Source organism: Mugil cephalus, chromosome 23 (assembly GCF_022458985.1).
Source record: "Mugil cephalus isolate CIBA_MC_2020 chromosome 23, CIBA_Mcephalus_1.1, whole genome shotgun sequence".
Classification (NCBI taxonomy): domain Eukaryota; kingdom Metazoa; phylum Chordata; class Actinopteri; order Mugiliformes; family Mugilidae; genus Mugil; species Mugil cephalus.
This window is the reverse complement of record NC_061792.1, coordinates 5,652,770-5,673,813: the sequence shown is the minus strand read 5'-3', so window position 1 is coordinate 5,673,813 and position 21,044 is coordinate 5,652,770. Positions and strand designations below refer to the sequence as shown.

General features: G+C 47.7%; 2 protein-coding genes across 6 annotated transcripts in view; both read left to right on the top strand.

Annotated features, from left to right (window-relative positions):
* LOC125001263 (histone deacetylase 4-like) overlaps window positions 1-12,357 on the top strand; it is a 38,307-nt gene extending 25,950 nt beyond the window's left edge. For all 5 annotated transcript variants that reach the window (XM_047577201.1, XM_047577200.1, XM_047577202.1 and 2 more), the window contains 20 exons: window positions 1,524-1,652; window positions 1,768-1,877; window positions 2,201-2,335; window positions 2,428-2,620; window positions 3,662-3,885; window positions 5,327-5,557; window positions 5,787-5,982; window positions 6,070-6,203; window positions 6,284-6,386; window positions 6,469-6,515; window positions 6,594-6,701; window positions 6,783-6,838; window positions 6,975-7,062; window positions 7,153-7,272; window positions 7,666-7,763; window positions 8,200-8,318; window positions 8,430-8,563; window positions 8,723-8,807; window positions 8,914-9,052; window positions 9,137-12,357. In XM_047577201.1, coding sequence (XP_047433157.1) covers window positions 1,524-1,652; window positions 1,768-1,877; window positions 2,201-2,335; window positions 2,428-2,620; window positions 3,662-3,885; window positions 5,327-5,557; window positions 5,787-5,982; window positions 6,070-6,203; window positions 6,284-6,386; window positions 6,469-6,515; window positions 6,594-6,701; window positions 6,783-6,838; window positions 6,975-7,062; window positions 7,153-7,272; window positions 7,666-7,763; window positions 8,200-8,318; window positions 8,430-8,563; window positions 8,723-8,807; window positions 8,914-9,052; window positions 9,137-9,176 — 2,489 coding nt within the window. In that variant the 3' untranslated portion in view covers window positions 9,177-12,357. The remainder of the gene's footprint in view (window positions 1-1,523; window positions 1,653-1,767; window positions 1,878-2,200; window positions 2,336-2,427; window positions 2,621-3,661; window positions 3,886-5,326; window positions 5,558-5,786; window positions 5,983-6,069; window positions 6,204-6,283; window positions 6,387-6,468; window positions 6,516-6,593; window positions 6,702-6,782; window positions 6,839-6,974; window positions 7,063-7,152; window positions 7,273-7,665; window positions 7,764-8,199; window positions 8,319-8,429; window positions 8,564-8,722; window positions 8,808-8,913; window positions 9,053-9,136) is intronic.
* A 1,414-nt stretch (window positions 12,358-13,771) lies between these two features.
* Window positions 13,772-20,719, top strand: LOC125000558 (ribose-phosphate pyrophosphokinase 2). Its single transcript, XM_047576069.1, has 7 exons — window positions 13,772-14,098; window positions 17,114-17,297; window positions 17,923-18,021; window positions 18,633-18,757; window positions 19,016-19,189; window positions 19,538-19,697; window positions 19,784-20,719. Exons 1-7 carry the CDS (start codon window positions 13,977-13,979, stop codon window positions 19,874-19,876), a joined length of 957 nt encoding a protein of 318 aa, XP_047432025.1. The 5' UTR covers window positions 13,772-13,976; the 3' UTR covers window positions 19,877-20,719.
* The last annotated feature ends 325 nt before the right edge of the window (window positions 20,720-21,044 follow it).

Genomic DNA, 21,044 nt, shown 5'->3' with positions numbered 1-21,044 from the left:
AAAAGGATGTTAACGAATCAAACGTCGGAGCATCATGAGTTTTCAATCTCAAGCTCCGGAGTTCAGTCGCCGTGTGTTATTTTAAACTTTTTTTCCCCCCCAGTTTTTACTGAAAACGACCGTTTTTCCACCTTGATCGTTTACGTTGGCAAAACGGCCGCGAAAAAGTCTGATCGTGGGCGTAACTCGATACCGATCCCGTATTTCGTCACCGCGTTTTGGCTTTGTTTGGCAGAACAGCGCGTTACATCCACCTCAGATGGCGTTTTCTTTTTCACTTCTACGGTAATTCTCCCCGAAGGTGTCAAAAACATAATCTCGGAACGCCGTCTCTCCGAAATCCAGAAATTGGCTTCGCAAGCGTTAATTGGTCCGAATCCACCTGGACCGAGATCTCCCTCCACCGTACCTTCACGCTTCGTATTTCACACTTCCCTCTTTTCCACACGTTTATTTTTACCTGAGTCTCGTTTTTTTACGTTTCCCAAAAAAGGAAAGCAGTGTCGCTCCGGGGATTGATATCCCTTCCGCGTTTGTGCGAACGAAAGAAAGAAAGAAATCCGGTCGGGTCACAGTAACCACTTTCAGATCCAGCTCTCCTTTGACGGTCTGAAAAATTGGATGATAAAGAGCGGAATTATCCGAGGCTGCTGATTGGCAGGGCAAAATAAACAGAGCATTAGTCTCCATGGCCGGAGCCAAAGTGACATGCCGTTCCCTTCTCCTGTCTCCATTCACGAGTCCGTGACAGCGCAACACAAAAGACTTAGAGGCCTGTAGGCAGTCAAACATGGCTCGCAAATTGGAGCTAATTGCTTTTTGGTCGCGGCGACTTCGGGATCGCCGTTTGACTTGTTCGGAAGCATCTCGATAGGTGGGAAGGTTTGCACGCCGGGCGGATGTTGCGGCCCGTCTACCGGAACGGGTTTCGTCGCAGACCGCGACGAGATCAATGCACGGAGCCTCCGGTTTAAGCCCAAAGCCTGGGAGACGGTAGCTCGGGTAGCTCTTCCACGCTGCCGCTGCTTGATTGATCCGGTCCGAAAGCTGCGCCGCCGCCAGTTATCTGTTTAACATCGAGGAGGCGTGACAGGGGGGGGGTGTTGGCGTCTGGAGCTAAGGGCTGGCGACCGACCAACACAGCCTCGTCACTCGGAAGGTAATGGAAGGAGAAAGCGAGGGCGCAGCTTAATATTTAATGCGCGCCGAGCCGCGCGTCAGTGGGAAAAACGGCGGAGATTAAGTCATTTATTTAGACAAATAATACTTTCTCAGGCTGCAACAAGAAGGACACGCCTCGGCATTAGTGCGGCAGACTATCAAACATAGGTGTGGCCGCTATTAAAAATAGTCGGGTGAGATTAGGCTCGTGCTTTTACTGGAAATGAGACTCAACAAACACAAAAAGAGGTGTTTCCTGTTTTGTTTTTTTTCCTTCTTAGCGTCTCCTCTGCTTTCTCAAATGCAAGCCGGTGATTTGACTTGCACCGAACATCACTCGTGTCTTTCTGTTCCTCTTTCAGCCTCGGAGCCCAACCTGAAGCTGCGCTCCCGGCTGAAGCAGAAGGTCAGCGAGCGGCGGAGCAGCCCGCTGCTTCGCCGCCGGGACAGTCCCATCGCCACCGCCAAGAAGCGCTCTCTCGACATGGCGGGTGAGACCTAACCCCCCATCCCCCCACTCCACCCAACACACGCACAAATGGGAGTAGCTTCCTCTCACGCTGCTCTGCTACTCTCCTGTGACCGCGTTCGATTTTGTGTTTCCAGACTCGGCGTGCAGCAGCGCCCCCGGCTCGGGCCCCAGCTCCCCGAACAACAGCTCCCACAACATCCCCAACGAGAACGGCATCACCGTGCCGGTCTCCAACAACGCGGAGGTAGCTGCGTTAGACCCGTCTTCGCTTAAATTACCGATTGCGAACCGCGCGGCCTTTCGCCAGGTGGCAGCTTGAAACGGGGGATATTCACACGAAGGTTCTGCAGAGGAAGAGGCAGAACGAGGAGCTGGCGAAGGAGATGCTATTTGTGGCGGTCATTAGGGGGCTCTCAGGCAGCGTGGAGGAGGCTCGTGGCCATGACAATTTCATGAAGCAAATGTAGCTCTCGCCTCATGCCTGGACTCCTTTTTTATTTTTTTTTTCCCTCCCCTCCTGCATGCTGGATTATTTTCACAGATAAATAATTGAAATGTGTTTTCCAGGCGTCCCTGGCCCAGAGGCTGTGCGGCGGCGCCGAGCGGGGCTCCGTCAACCAGCTGTCCCTCTACACTTCGCCATCCCTGCCCAACATCACCCTGGGGCTGCCCGCCACCGCCACGGCCACTGCTGCTTCCAATGTAAGGAGGAGTGCGAAAGAATATCCAATCTCGGAAAAAAAAAAATATATATATATTTGGGTGTGTAACTGTTTATTGAAACGGTTTCCAAGGTGACGTCAGCCCAGCAGGATGGAGGCCTGCAGCCGGCCCTGTCCCTCAGCCCCCCCTTCCTCTCCGGCGGACACCTGACGCCGTATCTGGCCGAGGCCGGGGCGGGAACGGGCGGGCACGGCGCGCACAGCCCCCTGCTCCAACACATGGTGCTCATGGAGCAGAGTCCGGCCCAGAGCCCCCTGGTGACAGGTAGGTGGCGAAAACGCGACTAAATCCACCGGCGGGGTGAAAGCCGCGCGATCGGCGGCCGCGTTGTCGTCGGCGTCGATGTGAAGTTCGGGGGTAACGAGAGGAAAAGCAGAGCTCAAAAAAAAAAAAAAAAAAAAAAAAAAAAAAAAACGCCCCGCGCTCATGGAGCCGTGTGTCTCCGTCCGTCCCCTCGCGCTGACAGACACCCATTCATCGGCTCAAACTAATGAGCTCCTTTCATATGTCAGCGTACGCTATGAGAGCGAGACATGGGCGCATTGTGTGCCCTTTCCCATCAGCTCATTCACCGACCACAACGCCGCCGCTATTTTCGGCGAGGGGGGCGCCGGCGGTGAATGGGGCGGTGACGCACACGCGAGCGCATGTGCGCGAGTGTCCGATGTTAAACACAGGGACGAGGACGTGCGTGGACGCCCACGCGGCGAGAGCGGTGGGTGAATTCTTGCAGCCCGGGCGACAAAAGCTTCACTATTTTGCATCTCTTTTTTTTAAAAAAAAAAAAGAAAAATTTCTGATATATTACACAGTAGTCAAGCTTCTCAGATCATTTACCAGGCTCAACCAGGGTCTGTTTCCTTACTCACAATGGAGGAGTCGCAGCATGGCAGCACAGATGGTCGTCTCCATTTGGCTAGCAAATACATCTGCTAACTAATCTTAGGTCCAACACCAATAAGAGTAAAATTAGGACTCTGTGAACACATTCATCTTAAAGTTGAAGCGACGTAAAGGTCAGGTGATTTTACTCTTGCGGTCTGGCGAGCCTTAAAAGATTTCCTCACTCAGTCGGGTTCCGATTTCAATTTGGAAAACACGGCGGCTGCTCTTGGAAACGCTGTCGCGTTCCCCCGCCTTTCCAAAACCAGCCGCCGGGGGTAGAACGAGCGAGTCGCGCGGCCATGAATCATCGTGACACCCAGTCTAAATAGTCGCCCCGGAGTTCGGCGGGAAGTTCCCCGTCGCCGTCGTCGTCAGGTAAGTCGTTCCGCGCGATAACCCGGCCTCTCGTTTGCGTCCTAGGCGTGGGCGGCCTGTCCATGTCGTCGGCGGCGTCCATGGCCAAGCTCCAGCGGCAGCACCGCCCCTTGGGGAGGACCCAGTCGGCGCCGCTGCCCCAGGGGAGCGCCGCCCAGGCCCACGCCCAGGCCCTGGCCCTGCAGCAGCTGGTGGTCCAGCAGCAGCATCAGCAGTTCCTGGAGAAGCACAAGCAGCAGTTCCAGCAGCAGCAGCTCCACCTCAACAAGGTAACATTATTTCAAATCGGGAGCCAGGGGGACGGGGGGGGGGGGGTTAATCTAACATCACATGTAGATGAGCTGATAATTCACGAGACGATACAGAGCCACGGAGCGGTAGTGTAGTAGTTTGCGTAGGCAGCAGCCAGAAGCAGAGCCAGTAACGCCTTGTCGACTTCCCTCTGCCCTTTTCTTCCCCTCTCTGTAGTATTTTTGTTTGTGAGTAGGCAGGTACGGGTTAACGTGTGCGCGCGCGCGCGCTAGCATCTCTGTGACTGCGGCCCGAGACGGTTGCCACGGGCTGCCGAGGTAACCGCGCGGCGCCATGGCAACCGAGCGGAAGCCCCCCGTCCCCTTGCCCTTGTATGGGCAAAGAGGAGGAAGCGAGCGGCTCTACCTATTCAGGCAGAGCGCTCCGGCGGCGGAGGAGGAGAGGTGGGTGGATGAAACGAGGGATTTCCTCTCCTCCTCCTCCTCCTCCTCCTCCTCCTCCGCCGCGTTCCTCCGCTCATATGTTTCAGAGCTCTCGAGTGGCAGCTCCTCGCACGGACGCGCCAAAGACGAAACAACTCCCTCGGGACGCTCTCGCACGTTTGCTTTATCGCGAATCGAACGAGCGGCTCAACACTTAGAAGTAGAAAATCTAAATTCCATTTTTTCAATCTGTAAAAAGAAAGTTTTAAACATGCGATTCCGTCGTTATAAAACTGCCGCACTGTTCCTTTAAAAGCAGATAAGGATAATTTGAATAGCATATGCCGCATATTCGGATCCGAGCAATTTGGAAAAGTTAAAGAGGATAAAGAGGAGGTTTCTGGGAAAGTAGAGCAGAGGAGGGACGCGGGGTCAGAGAGGGGGGGGGAGGGTCAGAGACGTCTGTTTTGACGCAAAGAAGGCGAGAACAGTAGAGCGGAGGACGAGAATGAGGGTTAGTGAATGCTCTGACGTCAATGCTGTCCCCTGGCGCCGGGCCAGGAGCCCCCGAGGCCTACAGCTCTGAGAACACACACACACATAAACACACACACACAACCCCCTCCCCTCCCACACACACCTGTAGACGTAGCCCACTCTCGAGACTTCCCCTCACATCACAAACAGTCTGGAGGACTTTGAGCGGGTCCGCGTCGGCGGGAGCGGGAATGAACAGACGACTGAGTCAGTGCTTCGGCTAACGGCTAACGGCCCCCGGAACGAGCGAGTCGACGAAAAAGCGGCGTGACGGGGAGCGCGGAATGCCTCTGTTCGGGCCCCAGGGGGCGCGGGGCGGCGGAGCGGCCACTCACGATCAATTAGAACGCTCGGGTCTGAAATGAGCGAGGCACCAGCCTGACCGAGTAATCCAAATTAAGCTCGTTAAAAGAAGAATGGCGCGGGGTGGGTGGGGAGGGAGGGGGGAAAGAAAGACGCGAGGGGCCTCGTCACAATCCCGATGATTTTTTTTCCGCAGATGATGGCCAAGCCCGGCGAGTCACCTGTGGGCCGCCAGCACCAGAGCCACCCCGAGGAGACGGAGGAGGAGCTGAGGGAGCACCAGGACGGGGGCGCCCTGCCGCCGGGGGTCACCGTCAAGCAGGAGCCCCCCGACCCGCAGGAGCTGCAGGAGGAGGCGCTGCAGCAGCACAGGGAGAGGGAGCGGGAGCGGGAGAGGCAGGCGGAGCAGGAGCTGCTCTTCAGACAGGTAGGGGAGGAGTTGAAGGAGAGACGTGAAAAGTGTTAGAGGTCCCGTAACATCTCATTCGCAGAATCAGAGTTGCATCATTTGTTCTTGGCTGCCACCTTCTGGCCACTCTTTGTACCTGCAGTTTAAAATATGCATGAAATATTTATTTTCTCTCTATATTTAGTCCTCTCTTCTTTACATTTTTCCTCAATTGATCTTTTTTTTTTCCCGTTTCGCTCCTGAGCAGCAGGCCTTGTTGCTGGAGCAGCAGCGGATCCACCAGCTGAGGAACTACCAGGCCTCCATGGAGGCGGCCGGCATGTCCATCTCCTTCCCGGGACACCGCCCCCTGTCCAGGGCCCAGTCGTCCCCGGCGTCCGCCTCCTCCTTCCCGATCAGCGTCCCCGCGTCCGATCCCCCCGTCAAGCCCCGCTTCACCACAGGTCGGCCCCCTTTTCTGAAACCCAGTGAATCTTCTGCTTCGGCTTTGTCCACATTTATTTAAAGCCTCTGATCACTTGCTCCTTCAGGCCTGGTGTACGACTCTCTAATGCAGAAGCACCAGTGCATGTGCGGGAACACCAACAGCCACCCGGAGCACGCCGGCCGGATCCAGAGCATCTGGTCTCGGCTGCAGGAGACCGGGCTCCGAGCGCAGTGCGAGGTGAGTGGAAATCACCGCAGTAACTGTGCTCGTCCGAAGTGATGAGCCGCGTTTAAAATCCGACGTCCGTCTGTGCGCAGTGCATCCGCGGGAGGAAGGCCACGCTGGAGGAGCTGCAGACGGTTCACTCCGAAGCCCACGTCCTTCTGTACGGAACCAACCCCCTCAGACAGAAGCTCGATTGTAAGCTCGCACACGAACACACACACTCAGCGTTAGAACCTCTCACATCCCTTCATTTAACTCTCGTTTCCCCGATCGCCAGGTTCAATCACTCCCATGTTCGTGCGGCTACCGTGTGGAGGCGTCGGGGTAAGTATCGCCTCCAAGCTTCCAGGCCTTCTACATCCTCCTACAGTGGAGTCGGCTCAGTAACCTGCGTGTTTACAGGTGGACAGCGACACCATCTGGAACGAGGTCCACTCGTCGAGCGCGGCGCGACTCGCCGTCGGCTCCGTGGTGGAGCTCGTTTTCAAGGTGGCCACCGGAGAGCTGAAGGTAACCGTCGTCCGAAGCGTCAGACTCGTACGTGCTCCTCTGTTTCTTCGCGCTCCTGATGATTGTGTTTCGTCTCTGCAGAACGGTTTCGCCGTGGTCCGCCCCCCCGGACACCACGCTGAGGAAAGCACTCCCATGTAAGCCCGCGGCCGTCGCCGCGACCCCTCATCTGTTTCCGCGCAAACACGCCAGCCTTTTAGAGGCTCGTCTGGAATAGAAATCGCATGAAACCGTTGAGTTTGTTTGCACGTGAAGTAACAAGTGCCGTTTCAGGGGTTTCTGCTACTTCAACTCCGTGGCCATCGCGGCCAAACTGCTGCAACAGAGACTCAGCGTCAACAAGATCCTCATCGTGGACTGGGTCAGTCTCCTCGGTAACCGCACCACTTGTGTTGGCTGTTGTTTGGGTGTCTTTTATTTAAAAAAGAAAAAATTGTCCGTCCACCTTCAGGACGTCCACCACGGCAACGGCACCCAGCAAGCGTTCTACGACGACCCCAACGTCCTCTACCTGTCCATTCATCGCTACGACGACGGCAACTTCTTCCCTGGGAGCGGAGCACCTGACGAGGTGAGTGCGTCCGGCCTGAATGAGACGTTCCCAGTGCATTGTGGGAAGGTTTTTGCACAAGATTTGGTTTAAGGAATTTATGATAAAGTAATATTTTTAGCTTTTTACTTCAACTCCATATTTTAGGTCACATTTGTGGCAAAAGAAGGACTGTTGGAGCCTTAATGCATTTATTTGTTCCATGTGTTCCCATAAGTCTTCTCGGAAAACCAAAGCGAACCCTAACCCTAACCCCTAACTCCTAACCCTAACCATGGTTAGGAGTTAGGGTTAGGGTAAGGGTTCGCTTTGGGAGCAGGAAAGATTAAATAGTCAGCTTTTTCCATTTGAAGTCCCTCCAAGTCTAATAAATAGATAACATCAAATTAAGCTCCTGTATGCTCCTATCTGCAGGTTGGCAGTGGTCCTGGAGTCGGGTTCAACGTCAATGTTGCCTTCACTGGAGGCCTCGACCCACCCATGGGAGATGCAGAGTACCTGGCTGCCTTCAGGTACGAACGAATAGTTTTATTTGACAAACCTGAAAGTTTGTCGCTCTGTTCCCTGGTTAGCAAGTCGTTAAATATTTGGTCCACTTTAAGACAAGGTACACGGCAGAACAGCTCCTCAAAAGAGAAGCCAAAACAAGTAGAGCTCCCCCTGGTGGCTGGCTGCAGCAGGTCTTAAACTCTACCTCCTCCATGTTACTGGATGGAATTTGGCCAAAATAAAACACTAAAATACATAGAAATATTTTTTCTTTCAAGGATGGTTTCAGTCATTTTAGGTAGTTAATATAATGTTGATGGCGCCGCCCGTATCCACAATGCAAGGAAGTGGAGACGCCATATTTCTATACAGCTCATGTTCAGGAGTATAATTTTCATTCACACTGAAATATTGGCTGTTAATCTGAGTAATCTTTACACTCCACCCTCCCACTCCCAGGTCGGTTGTGATGCCCATAGCCAACGAGTTTGCTCCGGACATCGTGCTGGTCTCCTCTGGCTTCGACGCAGTGGAGGGTCACCCACCACCGCTGGGCGGCTACACCCTGACGTCCAAATGTGAGCATTATCTCAAATGCGCTTGTTATCACGGCCCCGGCAGATGGGACGCAAACAAACACATCGGTTTCACGAAAAGGGGGGTCAAAGAGCTGATTTCCTTTCCTCCAGGTTTTGGCTATCTGACCAGACAGCTGATGACCCTGGCCGGAGGCCGGGTGGTCCTGGCTCTGGAGGGAGGCCACGACCTCACCGCCATCTGTGACGCCTCCGAGGCCTGCGTGGCCGCCCTGCTCGGCCAGGAGGTAGGGAGGTCGCTTCGCAAGATCTGAACGGCATAGAAAAAATGTTGGAAATTAGGATTTGATTGGTGGCATCCTTCAGAGTCATTACTTTGCTTCTATAGCCTCACCCCCTCGTGGGGAAAACGCTAAATGCAGCCTGTTTGCATTTGTTCCGCGTAGCTGGATCCGCTGCCGAAGGCCGTGCTGGAGCAGAGGCCCAACCCCAACGCCGTTCGCTCTCTGGAGAAGGTTCTGGAGACTCACAGTGAGTTCAGCGCCAACTCCCACGAGGACCCAGTTATCCTCTCTAGCGATTGAAAAGCTTCGGACGGATTCTTTAAAGTGAAACACTCTTGTTTCCGCCCTCTCAGGTAAATACTGGCGCTCGGTGCACCGCTACTCGTCGCGGCTGGGGCTGTCCCTGCTGGAGGCCAAGCGGGGAGACTCGGAGGAGGCCGAGGCCGTCAGCGCCATGGCCTCCCTGTCCGTGGCCAACGCCATGGATCAAAGGTGAAGCCTCGCCCACTAACTTAGTGGGCTAACGTGTCCGGTAACGTCCTAGTTCCTAAGCTGATGTTTCATTTTCCCACCCAGGCCGGAGGAGGAGCCGATGGAAGAGGAGGAGCCACTGTAACGGAGGGAAACACGAGGGTGTCACACTGTTACCATTGACCTCTCCGGAGAACACCTCCTTGAGCGGCAAAGAGTCTCGGCTGATCCCTTCATTTAGTCCCCCCCTTAACCCCACTCACCACGTCAGTCGGGGAAAATGGAAAAAAAACAAGGGAGAGGGGGGGGGGGTGGGCTCAGCCTCGGAGTAGGGAGCCAATCAGACGACAGAGGACTGAACCGGGGGTGGGTGGGGGGACATAAACATAACGGCGTTGCTTGGCGGCGCTCGCTCAGAGACATTCATTTTTTTTCTGCCGGTCTTCGCGCCCTCGGCCCACGGCGGCCAACCGAGGGGGGGTCACGGCAGCAGGGCGAGTTCGTCGGGAGCGGAGGCGCGATGAGGCCTCGCCGCAGGAAGGTGCGATTACACTCCCACGAGGAAACATAAAGGTGCTTCACGCAGCTGCCCTCTGACCACACACGGTACGGACACCAGGGACAGTGGACGTCCCTAGCTGTCGACGAGCAGCTCTGGGATCTTCTTTCTCTTTTCTTAACTGTTTCCTCCCCCCCCTTGAAGAAAAACACAGGGCGGGGGCATCGCAGCAACATTTTACACGATGCGTTCACTGTGGACTTTGGTCAGGCCGAAACCTTGAGTAGGCCTTTACAAAGATTTGACGGTGAGACTGTCGCCTCGCCGGAACCAGCCTGACGTCGGAGGGTTGACGAGTGTGAGGAGTGCCTTGGTGAGGGTCCGCTGGATTCCAGGATTGTTCAGGAAAAGATTGCCTTAAGTTTAAAGAGTTTTCTCGCTGAGGAATCGGAAGGGAGGGACACGGAGAGCGTCGAATCTTTTCGGAAAACAAAGCAAACAATCTTTCAGCATGTTTACTCGGAGCGTGATGCAGACGACGCTCACGTCTCTCGCGGCCTCTCTTGAAGAGTTACTTTACTTTTTGGATGGATCTATTTTTCTGTAAAAACAAAAAGGAAAAAAAAAAAAGAAGAAGAAATCCGCTTTGTTAAGGTAGTCGCCGGCTATAGTAGAAAAAAAAAAAAAGGTGCGAACCCAAAACGGGGAATTGGATCGGAAACGAGCCTTTCATGTAGCTTCCCTTTAAACGGAGTCGTCGCTTTGTGAAACACATCACGCATGAATTCGAGCGGCGAGACGATTTCTTTTTTATTTTTTGGCGAGATTCTTTTTTTTTTTTTTTTTTTTTTTGAATGTTACCCAAAAGAGAAGTGAGAAAAGCCAAAGCATGAGTTTGCATATATACGGTTAGTACTTTCGCTCCACTTAGCTGGCGGGGCCGACGAAACATTTCTCTCCGATGTTTACTAATTTAATCCTTCGCGTTTAATCAGGTGAGCGCTTCTCGACGCGTGCGGACCCCCGTGATTTCTGCCGGGTTTTTTGGCGGCTACCTTGGTCACTAGCGCGAGCTAAGCCGTGTACATATATATTTTGAGTGGCGATCCCGCGTCGCCCGTTTTGTGTATGATTTCCGCATCGAGTTGTCGATTTATCAATGGGAAGAAAAACAACAAAAAAAAATGTGTTCGGTAAGCGTGTCCACTTTTTGTTTTATAAGATTATTTTTCTAACTTTTTTCATCCATAGATTTTTTTCTGTGTTTTTATCCGTTTTCTGGATAGTTATAGGGCTGCCATTCACTTAGTACTATTGTCATTTCTTGTTCAAGACTTCTTTTCTTTCTTGTACTTATCAAAAATAAGGAACACTTCCTTCCTTTCTTTCTTTCTTTCTTTCTTTATACGGCTCCCGAAGCCTCTGCATTTTCATCAATTATGTATTTATAACATGTACTGTTTATAGAAGATTTGTATATGGAAAAATTTATAAATGTACTCTAACTAATGACAGCTATGATATTGTGAGCAAAAAAAAAGAAGAAGAAGAAGAAACAGTATGGCGTACGACACTACTCCACGGACTTTAAAAAAGAGCAGCGTATTTAACTCGTCGTCGACCGCACTGTTTTCAAGTTGCCCTCGAGTGAAGCGTTACATGGCACTGCAATTGACTTTTTTTTTTTTTTTTTTTTTTTTCGTATCTTAACAGAGTCTGATCACTTTGTTGCCTAATTGATTACATTTCCGTGCATGGGGTGTGGATATGCACTTACCTTTCGACTGTGACGACATCATCCGTAAAGAGGTTTTAGAGGCCGTTCTATGTAGCTAGCCTTTTTTTTTTTTTTTTAAGAGCGGGAAAAGAGAATACGGGGACGAATCGCGGCTAATAATCCGAGCATGTGTTGCCCCGTCACGTTTTCCCCCTTCTTTTCTTTTCCCGCTCAAATTCCACCGATCAGTTAACCCGTCTGTCGACTGCTTTTTTTTTTCTTTATTATTTAAATATCATTTTATAAACTCGTAACATTCATTTTTCATGTCTTAAAACAACATTCCACTTGTTTAATTTGGCTTTTTTTTTTGTTTTTTATTTATTGTGTTTTTTTTTTTTTTAAAGGTGATACTACTCTTTCTTTTTAGCCGTCTGCTCGCGCCAACTTTAACTCTTTGCATGGTTTGTGAGTCAGCATGCCTGCTTGTCTATGTAACAGAAAAAAAAAATGTATTTGCACAACAGAAGAAGAACACTGGAGGACTTCGAGATGACGCCTCCCAAAGGGCGACTCCTGAGAATCGGGAGGAGGAAGGAGGATTCGTCCTCTCCGGTGGACAAACAACTCTAAAGACTTTGTCCAGTTGACTCCGCCGGGGGAGGGGGGACTTTGATATTGTTCTTATTGAATTTCCAATAAGTGATTTTAACACGATTCAGCACTTAACGACATGTTACGGACTTTGAGAGAAGCGCGCTCCGACAAACCTCTGCTACATTCACACCTTAACGAGACTTTCCCAAAGAATGTTAGATATCGGTTTGGAGGAAAGACATCAACAACAACAACAACAACAACAACAAAAAAAAGGGCATCGTCGTTTGATTGTCACACCCACCTCGGCCAGTTCTATATATATATAACCACTGTGGCTCAAGAGCAATTCTTGGTTTACATGTAAATGGATTTAAAAAAAGAAAAAAGAAAAAAAAGTTATTTTTTGTTTGTTGTTCGTCTCTATTGATGAAAAATGTTATCTTTCTTTGGGACCTACGCTTTGGACATTTCATCTCTGACATCATCTATAAAATATATTTCTGAAAAATACCACCGTCTCTTCGCTTCTGTTCCCGCGTGACGAGGCGCGTTTTCTGCTCCGAGGGCCTCGTCCGCTTCCAAGTGCATTCATTAAAATCAGCTTCCCAGCACATGATCTCAATGATGGCACAAAGGCGGAGGCATGAAGTCTCAGGTGACTCCTCTTTGAGTGAAAAATCGAATTAGAAAACCCAGTGTCACAAGTGTGCACGCTGGGTGGAGGCAGCTAAGTCCAAGCAGCTGCTTCTCTGTGGGTTTTCATGATTCCCTGCAATCAAAAATGAACAATAATTCTCGACATTTTGGTCATAAAAATGCTGAAAATGTCCCAATGTTATATCCAAAATCCCCCAAATCTTTTAAAATTTCATTTCTTGTTATAAAAAGCCAGGAAATATTATCTTTAAATTACCTGGATATAACACATTTTATTGGCTTTTTACATTTATTTATATAAAAATAAATAAATGAATAAATAATTAATTGGCATTAAAGTGGAATTTTATGCAGAAATGCTTTAATTGATGTAAATAAAAAATATTTAAAAATATTTAAACAGAAAATCCTGCTTCAGTTATGATGAATATTAATTGTCTAATTAGTTATTCCTAAGTGTATTCATTACGTATTTCTTTATAGTGATTGGATGTTATATAATAATTCAAATTAATCAGCTCATTTAATATGATCTGTAATAATAAAAATGACTCTAAATTATTTAATATGATCGTTTTATAGTGGAAGGATGTTCTGTGACAATAAGATTAAATAAATTATTTAATAATTTGGTTATTTTAATGTTCTATAATAATAAAGACAATTATTCTAAATGATTTAATAATTAGGGAATATTATTGTGGTAGTATGTTCTGTAATAGTAAAATAATTATTCTACATTATTTAATAATAAGGTAATTTTATAGTGGTAAGATGTTCTGCAATAATAAAATTAATCATCTGAAATTGAATTATGTCATTTTATAGTAATAGAATGATACATAAAAAATAATTATTCAAAATTATTTAAAGGTTTTACAGTGGTGAGATGTATAATTATAATAAAAAAAAATAATAAAATTTTAAAAAGAGTTAATAACTGCCGTTTTATAGTGGCAGGATGTTCTATAATAATAAAAATAATAATAATATATATAATTTAAACATTCATAACAATTAGGTTTTTTATAGTGATAGGATGTTCTATAATAATAATAAAAAAAGAATAAACTCATTTAATAATAATTCATAATTAGGTCGTTTTACAGTGTTAGCTCGTGTAAAATCTATACATATAATCCGATTAGTTGACAATGTGCATTTTAGAAGAGGAGCTGTATTGAAAAGCTGTGTAGATGCTTATGTCAGTGGACTCGGTCGCCGTCCAATGAGGACCAGGCACTTCCTCCAGCAGAGCCGCGCTGACCCGATATTTCCTCTCTGCCGACTGTCGCTCAGCTGCACCAGTGCAATGCCCGGGCTGCAACACTAGCGAGCACATTTAGCCTCTCTTCTCATCGCCCCTCCGACGAGGAAAGCCCTCGCAGCTTTTCTACTCTCCTTCCCCCCCTTTTTTTTTTTCTCCTTTTCTTTTCCCTTTTCTCGGGCGAACCGCGCCGGCCTTTTCGGACATGCCTAACATCGTGCTTTTTAGCGGGAGCTCCCACCACGATCTCTCGCAGAAAGTGGCGGATCGGCTCGGGCTGGAGCTGGGGAAAGTCATCACGAAGAAGTTCAGCAACCAGGAAACTTGGCGAGTACATTTTTTTGAACTTTAGCACGGGGCTTGGCGCTTTGATGTTGGCGCGTTGCGAGTGTGAAACGTGCTTTTGGTTGTTTGTCCCGGACCGTGTTGCTCCAAGCCTCGGTCCTCCTCCCCATGTGGGCAGGTTAGCTTGAAGCTAACTCTAGTTTACTATGCAGCGGCCAGCGACACACGTGACTGGCTAGCACATGTAAACACAACGGGCTAGCAGGCTAACACTGGTGCTTCCTTCATCGGACAGGGGCGCTAGCTTTGCTGTTAGCCCACCGCTTAAATTGTACATACACATTGCTTTGTGCGCTTTCCAAACGACCACCGGTGGGGGTTTGACGTTACGTAACGTCACATCCACTGTGCTTGTGCCGTGCTAACTATGCTAACGTCAGTTTTCCCGGTGACGCGTGTTTACGGAGCAGTGGGAAAGTGTCGCATATATACATTTTTGCGCACTCATTGCAAACCTTTTATTTTTATGTCGGCCTAAAAAATAAAAAAACGTCGTGTGTCACCCCAGCGGCTGCTCGTTTAAGCTGGAAGCGATTAAAAAAAAAAAAAAAAAAAAAAAAAAAACATAAAGAAAATGTTGTCGGGCACAATTGTGACGCGGCGCCTTTTAATGCGTCAGCGAAGTGTGTCCCAGGAGAAATAAATAAATAAATGCGGCTGTTACAGCGAAATGGACACACGCGCAAACCTTTATGTCATTTGTTTAAATGGCGGCGAAAGTATTGAGGAGAAAGCCGTGTCCGATAATGGATGCAGGTTAGCCTGCTGTCACCTAACTTGGATGTAGCTGGCTGTGTAGCTCACGGACGAGACTAGTGCCCAACTTAAATATCACGTTTTAATGTTTAGAACGCACATTGTAAGGTATTTGTTGTGTTACATGAGAGTAGGTGCAGCTAAATAACAATAAAGCCTCTTGTGTCTCTCTGTGGCTGCCTGTAGCTGAGGTTGGTTCACTGTCCAGCTCCAGAGGGTTTAAATCACACGCACTTCATTAGAGCTCATTTCTAGAGTCAAGCTAACCATTAGCAGGGTAAAAAGTCTGCACGCCAGCAGCGACCTTGCTTTCACACAGTGTTGCAGAGGGGATATTTTACAGTGCGGCCTTGAACAGTACGTGCAGGTCCAATCTTTTCTTGCGGGATGACCTTTTGGCCCCGGGCCCCTGAACTCACCACAGCAACATTTGTCCACTACAGCTTTCCGTGTATTTTGTGGATTCAGTTACTAAAACCGTCTGTGCACGTTTTACCACTTTCAAGACATGCAACAGCATCTGTACTCTGTGATGCCTTCAGGTTCTCTTTGCGTTCCACCTCCATCCGCCCCCCGGTCCTCTCTCAAGGGGAACGCAGCCGTTTGCGACAAGCAAAAGTGCAAAGCAAAGATTAATTCCCTCACCCTGACAGGAAGGTGGTAGCAGCTCTTCCCGCAGGTTTTTAACTTGTTACTGGAGGGAGTGAATTTCTTGGAATAATACAACCACTTTTTGTTTGTTTTGCACATGATAAAACGCCCAAATGGAGATTTTTATTGAGACTGGGCTGCCTGCTGTCTGACCATAAACAGCGGCGCTCATTTAAACATTTAGGACGTCCGTATAAACAGGAAGATGTACGGAAAAGTGTCTCGGATCGGCTGCGTCGCTTCTTTCCGTGTACAGAAAAGGTCGCCTCGTGTTTGCCCCTCCGCTACTGTTTAATTTTATTTCGCACAAACGAGTTTCGTGAGGAGGAGTCCCTGCTGTCAGCTGCTGCCGCTTCAAGTGTTTGTCATCCGCGAGAGGCCCTGAACAGATCTGCATGTGTCACATGACTTGAGGAATGTTTCGCACACATGCTGCCTGCTGTAGATCGAACATCAGGGGAAGTTCGGTTGCCCAAAACCAGTCTTTTAACCTTCCAGGCTTCTCTCACATTCCGGCTTAAGTCTCAAATAATTGACGACAACTGATATTCTATTGAGGGGAAACTATCTCTCTGCATTTTGACCCGTCCAATTGTTCTCTGGTCCAAAGCTACATCTCTAACCACTGCTCCACAGCTCTTGTGCAACTCCTGGAAAGACGTTGAATTCGACTCAAATTTAGAATTCTTACAAACTATTAAAATGTCTTCTTGAATGTTACAGACAGTAATAGTGGTTTAATAATGTTTGGTTGTTAGTGAACAGCCGCTAGGAAGCTCAGACTCAGACTATCTGAATAGAAAATACTTAAGTGAATAATCCTTTAAACCTACTTTGTGGTTGTTTTGACTTACTTTTGTAGTTTTCTGATTTACTTTTGTCTCTTTGTGGTCGTTTTGACTTTCTTTTGTAGTTTTATGATTTATTTTTGTATCTTTGTAGTTGTTTTGACATTTTTTTTGCTAGTTTTATATTTTATTTTTGTGTCTTTGTAGTTGTTTTGACATTTTTTTTGCTAGTTTTATATTTTATTTTTGTGTCTTTGTAGTTGTTTTGACATTTTTTTTGCTAGTTTTATATTTTATTTTTGTGTTTTTGTAGATGTTTTGACTCTTTTGCTAGTTTTATATTTTATTTTTGTCTCTTTGTGGCTGTTTTGAATTTCTTTGGTAGTTTTATGGGTTTTTTTGTATCTTTGTAGTCGTTTTGTGACTTGTGTTGGTTTTGTGATTTCTCATTGTTCCTTTATAGTTGTTTTGGCCTGGGTGGCTCTAGGATATATTTTTGTATCTCTTGGTGCTTGTTTTGACTCTCTGCGGCGGTTTTGACTCACTTCATGGCCGCTTTGACTACTTCAGCTGCCTTGCGACTCTTTGACTGTCAGGGAATTATTAACAGTCGACCTCAGTCGGAGGCTGTTGCTCCAGGGCCGCCTTGAATGACCTCTAGGGCACCTCTACCTGTTGAGTAATGCCTGGCGTCCACGCACATGTTAACTGACTTTAATTATATTTATAAAACATAGTACAAAACACCTGGGAAAAAATGATCTTGTCTGATGTGCTTGTCTTAATTATTTATTTTAAACAGCGTGGAAATCGGAGAAAGTGTGCGTGGCGAGGATGTGTACATCGTGCAGAGCGGCTGCGGCGAGATCAACGACAACCTGATGGAGCTGCTGATCATGATCAACGCCTGCAAGATCGCGTCGTCGTCCCGCGTCACCGCCGTCATCCCCTGCTTCCCCTACGCCCGGCAGGACAAGAAGGACAAGGTAGACGCCGCAAAATGGAACCATCAGCCTAATTAAGCGACCCCTACTTCAGCTACAACCTGGCAGCACGGACACGGTTGTAGAAAGAGTGTCTTCTGCTTGCATACTGCAAGTGCAACTTAAGCCGCAACACAAACTGGTCCAGGCTTCCTGTCAATGATTGTCTTATGTAACTACAACAGAAAATTCTAAGTAACGAGTTAACGCCCAGAGAAAGAGTTATGAATATGTTATTGCGCAGTCTTCATACACTCGTCACAACCTCTATATCCAAACTTCTCATTTTCGCTCCTCTGCCATCATAATCTTCCAGTTAGTCGAGTGTTGTGTCAACAAGCCCCGAGCAGGACGTGTACATCAGCACGGCTTTTTCTTGAGTGAAAGCACCAAATAAACAGAACACGCCCGCAGCTTACATTCACTAGAGTGACCGTAATGGAAAGGTCACAGGTCAAAAAAAAAAAAAAAAAAAAAAAGGAGTGCCTTTCAGCTGTCACGTGGTTTAAGGTCCTCTCAGGCCATTCAGATGAGTGGAGCCGCGCACACAAAGCGGAACAAGGTTTTTAAGTTACTCATTCTTAAACTCGCTCACCTCAAGCCCGCTGTGTCTCGATGTTTATCCCAGAGTCGAGCCCCCATATCGGCCAAGCTGGTGGCAAACATGCTGTCTGTGGCCGGAGCGGACCACATCATCACCATGGACCTCCACGCATCTCAGATACAGGTCAGAGTTCAGGCTGCTGCAGCCTTGAAACGCAACACATAAAGATTGCCACGAGGTGTCGCCACTGACTTCCTGAAGTGATTTGATCTGATTCATTTAGAGGAGCATATATAACATAAGAGTAATAGATGTAATATTAGCGTAATGTAACATCATAATAAGCTATAAGTGAGTTTTTTTTTTTGTTTTGTTTTGTTTTTTTAGTGTAAAGTAAATCCAGACAATGTTTATATTACATGACAGTAAGTGCAGGGTCTCAGTTTCAGTTTTAGTTCTGTCCACTTCTCTGACTAAAACGGTGAAAAAATAAGGAATAGCAGTTATTTTCATTGTAAATTGTAATTTTAAATGTAATTTTTGCAAATTCATGTTGCGGGCCGGATTGGACCCTATTTTGGCCCACGAGCCATATGTTTGACACCTGTGTTTTAGAGAAACTACAGTTTTGGAGTTAAGTACATTTTACCTGTAATTGCACATCTTACATATGGTTCTTTGATGAGATGAGTGGTCATTTGATTTAAAACCAAGAAGCTTTTGTTTTATTTTTTTACAGTTGTCGACAGAGCAAAAAAAAATAACCTTTCGTTCTGTCGTGTTTTGTGAAAAAGGGCTTTTTCGACATCGCTGTAGACAACCTGTACGCTGAGCCTGCCGTCCTGCAGTGGATTCGGGAAAACATTCCCGAGTGGAAAAACTGTATCATCGTGTCTCCGGACGCTGGGGGAGCAAAGCGGTAAGACGAGGGCGAGAGGGGATAATGTGTCAAAGAGCAGAACGTCCAGTGTTCTCTTCACTTTATCTGATGCTCACATTAGGAGAGATTAGTGATTTTAATCTGCTTATTTTTTTCTGTTTTTTTTTTTTTTATTATTATTATTATTTTTATTCCCCTGCCATCTAGGAAGTCACTCGGTCTCTGCAGAAATACGGTCACACGATGAAAGCATTTAAATGAGCTTCTCTCGGCTAACTCTTCCTCCCGTTTATCCAGCGTGACGTCCATCGCAGACCGCCTCAATGTGGACTTCGCTCTCATCCACAAAGAGAGGAAGAAGGCCAACGAGGTGGACCGCATGGTGCTGGTCGGCGACGTCAAGGACCGCGTGGCCATCCTGGTGGACGACATGGCCGACACGTGCGGCACCATTTGCTATGCCGCCGACAAGTCAGTGGAATTCGGATGCTTTTACGTTTCACTGGAGATCGACCGATATGGATTTTTAAGGGCCGATACCATTTATTTATTTTATTTTTTTCAGTATTGGCCGAGGGCCGATACGTGCTGCTCTCCATTTACATGATAAAAATGACACAATGATAACAAAAGTCTCAATTTAACCAAAAACTACTACTTTTGAATTCAAACAATATCACTTTTAGGGGCAATGTATGGGCTGCACGAGTCCGATTCCTACAAAAATCGACCCACTATATCGGTCAATCTGTGCTTTTCAGCAGGCAGCTCTAGTTGGAGGCCGTTGGCTGCATCTTTCTGCTTTTTTTTTTCTTTCAGGTTAATCGATGCTGGAGCCGTGAAGGTCTACGCCATCCTCACGCACGGCATATTCTCAGGTCCGGCCATCTCCCGCATCAACAACGCCCCGTTCGAGGCCGTGGTGGTGACCAACACCATCCCGCAGGAGGAGAAGATGAAGGCGTGCCCCAAAATCCAGGTAAGCACCAAGAGCTTGAGAAGAGCAGAGGAGGCGTTCAAGCACCAGATATAACGTTTCTGGGTGTTTTCTCTTGCGTCCTCCAGGTCATCGACATCTCCATGATCCTGGCGGAGGCTATCAGGAGAACCCACAACGGCGAGTCAGTGTCCTACCTCTTCAGCCACGTACCTTTGTAGAGAAGAAGAGGCGGGGCGGCCCTCTCCGCTCCCCTCTCCTCTCCTCTGTTCTTCTCATCTCATCGGGCCACTCTTCTGGCACTTTTGACCACGTGTCCTCCAGAAAGGCCTCGGCTAGCCAACCACACGTGACTTTGAAAAGGTCACGGCCACACATTGTGTTTGACATTTCCACCCAGCAGACAGAGCCGAACATCACCTCCTTTTACAGAGACCAAGTTTGTATTTATGAGCATCTGTTCCTTTTTTTTTCTTTTGCTCCTTTCTCTTGTTTCATTCTTGCTAGCATGAACCCCAGAGGCCTGGCCCCCACTTTAACCCCAGGGACCAGAGTGTAACACAGCCTATTGCTTGTATTAAACCACCTTTAAATGAGACATTCCACTTCATGTGATTAGAGACATTTTCAACATGAGAACACGCACCTTCCTCCTCTTCAAGTATTTACTTTAACAGCGTCAACTAGCTAACACTCTTGATTGTATTAACGCTTAGCGACATCACCAGGCCCCCAGAGTAGCTTAAAAACTGCACGACAAGACGACAACGACTGAACACGCCATCTCCCCTTCAGCCTTCTAATTCATAACTAGCTAAGCGTTTCTAAAAATGAATGCGAGGTGTAGTGGGCATTTAGCCCACGTATTCAAAAGGTCACAAAAAGTAATTGAGCCCAAAGCTTTGTTATGGTATTGTTAGATTTCAAGCGCGCGACAGGCACCGCTTCCTTCCGGCAGGTTTTCTTCAGAAGTCAGTGAAAAATTGTGACTTTTTTTTTTTTTTTTTATATGTAACACTTCAAGCTGTTTTGAAAATAAAGCTTTGACAATGGCTTACAACTGACACCATGCTTGTCTGTGACGTTTTTCAGAAGTCCATAAAAGAAATAAAAATAAAACTTCAATAAAATTACACAAATTTTTGAGCTAAACACTTCAAACCAGAATTATTTTCTACAGCCGGAGTGAAAGGTTTGGACTGATCAGTATCCTCATAGATCTGTGAAGTCAATTACCTCCTCAAATGAACCCTTTCTAGCTTTAATAACCGCGTCCAAAGGCCGCTGCCCTGCTGATGTGAGCTCCTTATCGTTTGACTCCACTCTGGAGGTTAAAGGTTTCCAAGTAGATGGTGGCTCAATGCGAATCCAACAGGTTTTATCTCAAAT

Bases quoted from the DNA above. Each gene is read 5' to 3' on its own strand.
- LOC125000558 (XM_047576069.1), top strand. From the start codon at position 13,977: ATGCCTAACATCGTGCTTTTTAGCGGGAGCTCCCACCACGATCTCTCG. The intron at 17,298-17,922 runs GTAGACGCCGCA...TGTTTATCCCAG, and splicing joins GGCAGGACAAGAAGGACAAG to AGTCGAGCCCCCATATCGGC. The intron at 18,022-18,632 runs GTCAGAGTTCAG...TTTGTGAAAAAG, and splicing joins TCCACGCATCTCAGATACAG to GGCTTTTTCGACATCGCTGT.